At 41.5% G+C, this 7,118-nt stretch overlaps 1 protein-coding gene across 3 annotated transcripts; it reads right to left on the reverse strand.

The window, feature by feature from the left end:
• Nucleotides 1-476: 476 nt before the first annotated feature.
• On the reverse strand, nt 477-6,593 carry LOC113823543 (nucleolar and coiled-body phosphoprotein 1; the record flags this gene model as incomplete). 3 transcript variants are annotated; one of them, XM_070141928.1, is given in 7 exon segments in its annotated part: nt 477-1,704; nt 2,030-2,764; nt 3,004-3,072; nt 4,279-5,675; nt 5,792-5,888; nt 6,055-6,245; nt 6,514-6,593. In XM_070141928.1, coding segments are annotated over 6 exon segments (2,533 nt in total), but the record flags the coding sequence as incomplete, so codon positions are not given.
• Nucleotides 6,594-7,118: the final 525 nt, after the last annotated feature.

A 7,118-nucleotide genomic window follows, 5' to 3' on the forward strand; every position in this document is an offset into this window, starting at 1 on the left:
GATACCACATTAAGCGGAAGTTAACCATTCGCTCTACTAGTTTGTACAAGCAGCTAGTTAGAGCTATGGGGCGGTAATCTTGGGTTAGGGTACCTGATTTATTGGGTTTTAAGAAAGGTAGGATAAGAGCATCTCGCCAATGAGAAGGAAAATTTCCTGACGTCCATATGTGGTTGAAAATAGTTAAAAGGAAGGATAGAGAAGAAGATGGGTGGTGTCGGAGCATACGATAGTGAATACCATCAGGGCATATACACACATAGATGTACTGTAAAACAATCTACAATACTCTACTTCTACAATATATATATATATATATATATATATATATATATTTTTTTTTTTTCAAAACAAATGAACTCCTTCCTTTCCTTTCTCTTCCACACTATAACACACAACATTTGGAGTTATGGATAAAGTAACTGACCACAGAGGTTGAGGGTCTTCTCAGGGACTTCAGAAACGAAAATAAAACATACGTATAAACATTTAATTTATGTTTCTAAACAGTCATTGACATAACTACTTGTGTAGTTACAATTGTTTCTGGAACATATTAAATACTGAGATAGGAGGAAACGTGCAATTTTTCCCAAACTGCTGAACAGTTTGGATAAGAAAACAATATATCTTTGAGCCATAAACTTAACAAGGTAACTTTATAAATCAAGGGGCCATTTTTTTTTAAATGAAAAATCAGGAAAAAAAAGAAAAAGAAAAAGAAAAAAGAAAAAAAAAAAAAAAAAAAAAAATCCACAAGCTTTGCACCAAACTCAAATTTCAAAATATGTTATCAATGGTACAACCGAAACTGCTATCTCATCTATGTACACAAACTATTATGTAAATACTTTAGAGAAACAGATTTCTCTTCCTATTTGCACCAAATAAAATGTTGGGGTTATAATCACAATTTTTCTTTTCCGTCAAAAGTGGAAATGTACAAGTATGTATAACCCTAACAATATCTATGGCTGCAGTGCATAGAACAAAATGAAACCTTTTCTTTCTTTTTTTAGTATTATAGCAATAACTTCTAAAAAAATACAATTTTTTAATTCTCCTATCTGACAATCTATAGCCCTAAACGCCCTCCCAGACTGGACTTTCTCCTTCGTTACAGGTTCACAAAACCGAGGAAATTGTTCACACTGAGACCTTGTCGGGCTCACTGCACTTCCGCAAAAGCTAAGACCTGTAGCTCAATTACAGATTCAAACACACAAGAATGTGTCACTAGCAAAAAAACACTTCCTTGTCACTTTGAAGTTTGCCACTTTACGCACTCTCTTCTTAAACATCAACAAATAAACAACTCCCACACAGTAACGTATCTGCTTTGTAAATATATATATATCACATGAGCTTCCACACACACACTAATTCATGTGAAACCACCAGCAGAGAGTTGTGTGGCTGCATCTCTGCCCTTGGCCATTCTCTAACAGTTATCCATAACTCCGGGCAGCCCATGGATAAAGGTCTGATTTGCCTGAAGGTAGGTGGGGTGGGGGGGAGAGGTGCTTCACATGGGAAACGGTTCTATCAATCCGAGTCGAACTTGATGGAGTTGACAGCCGTGTCCAATATGCCTCCTCGGTAGGAGCCTTTCTTCTTCTTGTTCTTTTCATGACGGAAAGTTTTTCCTCGAGTGTCCTTGAGGGTTCTGTAGGCACCTTCACCCCAACATCCTCTTGCACCTTGCTGAAAGGAGAACAAATGGTGGCATTACAATGTGTTCTTGTCCAACCTCTTTACAGTTATGCATAAAAAAAGGTTCTATACTTCATTAAAATATGAAGCCCTTTTTTCCCCATCAACACAGGGCAAGATCTGATAAGAAAGCTGTTTTAGTCTTTTTCCAACTTGTATTTCAAATTCACATAGATAAGTATTTAGACAACTATTCTAAGAGGAAAAGCCTTCTCTGATCACCAATAATACTTTACTGCCAAACAATTGAGATTTTCAAGTAAACTATCACTTGCCACACAACACGCAACATTACCACAAAGAAAGAGAAACTTACTATCATCTCTTGCCCTGTGTCTGGGAAGACTGCTGTTTAATCGAAAGTAATCTTCTTGTTTTCACCAGTTCCTTCTGCATTCATCCCTAGGCCTGGGCTCTTATTGAATCCCCCCCTGAAGCCTCCACCCCCTCGCCCTCTATCCCCACGTCCCCTAAATCCACCACCGTCCCTGTTACCAAAGCCACCTCTAGACCCACGGTCACTATCTCCAAAGCTTCTGCGACCTCCAAATCCTCTTCCACGCTCATTTCTGTTATTGAATCCATTGGTATCACCATCGCGATCTCCGAAGCTCCTGCGGTTGCCAAAGCCTCTGCCTCGTCCTCCCCTGAAGCCACTCTCTCCATCTCCCTTGAATCCTTCGTTGTCCCCACCATCTGCACCATTGACATCATCATCACCACCAAAGCTCCTGCGGTTGCCAAAACCACCACGCCCCCCTCGGAACCCATCACGGTCACCGCCAAAGCCACCACGTCCCCGTCGGAACCCGTCACGGTCACCCCCGAAGCCACCGCGGCCGCCTCGGGATCCTTCACGGTCACCACCGAAGCCACCGCGTCCCCCTCGGAAGCCACCTCGGCCCCTACCCCCTCGTCCTCCTCTGTCCCGGTCACCGCCAAATCCTCCTCTGCCTCCTCTACCCCCTCTAGAGTCCCCCTTGAAGCCCAGGCCCGCACGGAACGGTCGGTTGTTGAAATCATCTTCCTCCTCTTCTTCCTCTTCATCACCCTAAAAAGAGAAAGAACTAGGATAGTATCATGGTTAAACAAAAAAAACCCAATGAATTACCTTGGCTTCAAAGGAGTTGTTAAACTTAGGGTTGATCTCCATTTCCTCTGCCCGTACCCTCCTGAAAGGTTCTTTCTGTAGGACGAAAAAAGTGTGAGTAAAAAGTGTGAGGAACTCCTTCAAAAATATACTCCGTCAAACACTCAAGTTGTTCACTGATGATATCAAATACAACTTACTTTGACTTTACCACCTGAGGTATTGAGTGACGTATTCAGAGATCCATTCCAGGAAGTGTTATGAGAATTCTGCAATGGCAAAATGTCAGATATATTTGGAGACAAATAAAAAAAGAAAAGAAAGGCCAAAGAGAGCTTCTTGAAGTTTTGCTTTAGACAACACGCCAAAATAGGTATACCCTTAACATAAAAAATAAAAATGACAAGGAAAACCACCCTTGCTTTGGATCCATTTCATGCTACATCTAAATTATACACATTGTCACGCAAAATGTACTGATAAGTCAAATGTGAGCTAAACATTACATAATTATTACTACTAAACTCAAGCCTTGGGGTGAAGCATTAGTATAAGATCTTTGGATTATTTTGAACTTTGATTTAAACGGAATGGGTTATTAAAGAACAGGTTCCTTTGTAAGAATTACAAAAAAATATGCATCACACATCATATTCTCTCTTCAAAATATACCGCCGGTATATTTTGAAGCCGAAAATAAATTACGGGCGGCTACAAAATCGGCGCGCGGGGCTGGCCTGGACTCTGCCTGCATGCCGGCTACAGCCCGCTGCTGCGTCGGAGCACGAGCCCCGATACAGCATCACACTGGTGGGACGCCCGGCAATGTTTATTTTTTCGGGTGTCTCATATGTGGGACACAACGTTACTGGGTTAAACAGAAACACTTTAACCCAAGAAATATATAGTTCAGGAAATATATACAGCTTATAGACATTTCAAGATGTGTAACCATTATATAACCTATTGGCCAATTCTGAACACATTAAACCTGGTCTTTCTCCAAGATTTATGCTGTTGACTGCATTTAAAAGAATAAGCATCAGTGATCTTGGTATTACTACCTAATCCTTCCTGCCTTAAATAACACTGGTTATAGATATTTTAAATGAAACCTAATCTCAATATACACTTGACAAATAGATATGTTTTGTTTAAATTTTACTACTGATATGTATTGTTGTCAAAGAAGCATGACAAAATTCCTTAACTATGTGCCCATTAAAGCAAAGCTCCCCTTGCATCCATCTTTATAATCAGACTTAATTTTGATGGATTACAGCTGTACTAAACTTTTCTCAGCAGGCTGTAGTTCAATCAAATCAAATATCTACAAGTTTAAGTTTACATTTCTCCCCTTTGTTCACTTAAATATTAGCACCTGAATACCATTATTGACCTTAAAGGAGACAAATCATCCCTTTCGGTAAGGATCTAAAGCGTCACTACCACAAGAAACATCATCTCTGCCATACCTCCACTGTGCCATTGGTCATCTTTGCTGCTGGAGTCTTCACAACTGGAGTCTCCTCTTCCTCCTCCTCGCTGGTGGACTCCTCAGAGCTAGACTCCTTTGCAGCTTTCTTGGGTGCAGCTGCCGGCTTGGCTGCTGGTTTGGCGGGTTCTTCATCATCTGAGCTGTCTTCTGAGCTGGACATTTCCTTCTTAGCAGGGGCAGCAGGCTTGATCACAGGCTTGGCAGGTTTTTCATCAGAATCAGAGTCTGAGGAGTCTTCTGAGCTACTTTCTCCCTTCTTGGCTGCAGCAGCTGGTTTTACAACTGGCTTTTGCACAGCTGGCTTGGCTGGCTCATCATCCTCATCTGAGCTTGATTCTTCAGAGCTGGATTCGGCCTTCTTGGCAGCAGCTGGCTTCTGCACAGGGGTAGCTGGCTTCTTCACTGCTGGTTTAGCTGGCTCATCATCCTCAGAACTAGATTCTTCGGAACTGGAAGATTCTGCCTTCTTTGCAGCAGCTGCAGCAGCTGGCTTCTTGGCAGGAGTGGCAGCCTTCTGTGCAGGTGTGGCTGGTTTCTTCACAGCTGGCTTTGCAGGTTCATCCTCCTCAGAACTAGACTCTTCTGAACTGGATGATTCTGCCTTCTTTGCAGGAGTGGCAGCCTTTTGTGCTGGTGTAGCAGGCTTCTTTACAACTGGTTTAGCTGGTTCATCATCCTCTGAACTAGATTCTTCCGAACTGGAAGATTCTGCCTTCTTTGCAGGTGTAGCAGCCTTCTGTGCAGGTGTTGCTGGCTTTTTCACAGCTGGTTTGGCAGGCTCCTCATCTTCAGAACTAGATTCCTCTGAACTGGAAGATTCTGCTTTCTTTGCAGCAGCTGCAGCAGCTGGCTTCTTGGCAGGAGTAGCAGCCTTCTGTGCAGGTGTTGCTGGCTTTTTCACAGCTGGTTTGGCAGGTTCCTCATCTTCAGAGCTAGATTCCTCTGAACTGGAAGATTCTTTCTTTGCAGCAGCTGCAGCAGCTGGCTTCTTAGCAGGAATGGCTGGTTTCTTGGCAGCTGGCTTTGCAGGTTCATCATCTTCAGAGCTAGATTCTTCCGAACTAGATGATTCTGCCTTCTTTGCAGCAGCTGCAGCAGCTGGCTTCTTTGCAGGTGTGGCAGCCTTCTGTGCAGGTGTAGCTGGCTTTGCAGGTTCATCATCCTCTGAGCTGGACTCTTCCGAACTGGAGGATTCTGCCTTTTTAACTGCAACTGCTGGTTTTGCAGGAGTGGTAGTTTTCTGTGCAGGTGTGGCTGGTTTCTTGACAGCTGGCTTAGCAGGTTCATCCTCCTCATCAGAACTTGACTCTTCAGAACTTGATTCAGCCTTCTTTGCTGCAGGCTTGCTAGCAGGTGTTGCAGGTTTGGCTGGCACTGGAAATGTTCAATATTATGAAAGCTTTTAATTCCACACATACGCATTTTGAGCTATGAAATAAATAGCAATTTTTTCCCAAGCAATTCAGGATAGAAAAAACTAAAGATCATACCAGCTTTGACAGGTGCCTTTGCAGGGGCTTCATCTTCAGAACTGCTCTCTTCACTACTACTCTCAGAGGGCTTCTTGGGAGGAGCCTTTGCTGCTGCCTGAAATTAATATTCAAGTGTCAGAAGAATGTCAACAAGTGAAGAAAGAAGGAAAGAAAGAAAGAAAAAGAAAAAAACCTGGCTAACCATGCTCTTAATGCTATGGAAATTCTGAAAGTATAACAAAGCATCACAGCACCTACAGCAAAAGGTTGAAGCCCTTTACCTTGGGTGTGGCAGCTGCTGCTGGGGCTGCTACAGCAACCTTCTTCTTGGGAGGTGCATCAGAATCGTCTGAATCCGACTCGGAATCCTCAGAAGAACTTGACTCTGCCTTCTTCGGTTTTGCTGCAGCCTTCGGTCCTTTGCCATTAACGAGAGGGGTTGCTGCCTTCTTAGGAGGAGTTTCATCCTCTTCTGAAAGTTCATTTTCTCCTATTAATATATCTATTCCCTTAGTATTATCAATATTTTTTGTCTTTTAAACTTAAATGACAGTAAATGATAAAATCCTTAAGACATATTACTGCATTTCAAATTGCTGATCACAAATCTTATCAAAGAGGTTAATGGAAAAGGAAAAGCAAGTGAAACTTATTCTTCCAGTTCCGACACTATATTTGAAATATCTGTAAAGGTATGGGTGCATAAGCTTTTGCATTCTTATAAATAAAGATATTATTACCTGAGCTTGAACTAGATTCTTTGCGGGCTTTCTTGGCTGCTGGGGTTTCAAAGCTCAGTCGGCGTTTGTTCGGTGAGGTTCTGCAAATAGAATTTAAGTGTTAATGGAAATTCTTTGTTGTGGTCTGTCTCACTAATACACAAAATTCCAAAATAATTCTTACAAAGCATACTAACCAAAATCAACAATATTGTTACTGAAAATACAACAACAGCTAATGTGTGCAATACAAAAGCAATCTTCTTGGTTCAATTTTATTATTAACCATCATATCTTCGGGAACACTTTAGAAACAGGTGAAACAATACTAATATCAATTCAGGTATTAAACCTTTAAAGGATGGCAACGCACAAAGAACTTGCACAAACAAAAAGGAAAACTCTCTCATTTACTATATACTTTCATGCACAATTGATTCATTATTTATATTAGAGAAAATACTGACAGATTTTTCATCAGACAGCTTTAGCTGCATTTCATCCAGAGCACAAACACACTAGAATTGAGTTACTTTCCAGGACTAAATTACTATGTCAAAACTATGAATATATCTGAACTTACTCTTGATATCATGTTCTAAGATATATCAAACAAATGTAGATAT

Source organism: Penaeus vannamei, chromosome 28 (assembly GCF_042767895.1).
Source record: "Penaeus vannamei isolate JL-2024 chromosome 28, ASM4276789v1, whole genome shotgun sequence".
Classification (NCBI taxonomy): domain Eukaryota; kingdom Metazoa; phylum Arthropoda; class Malacostraca; order Decapoda; family Penaeidae; genus Penaeus; species Penaeus vannamei.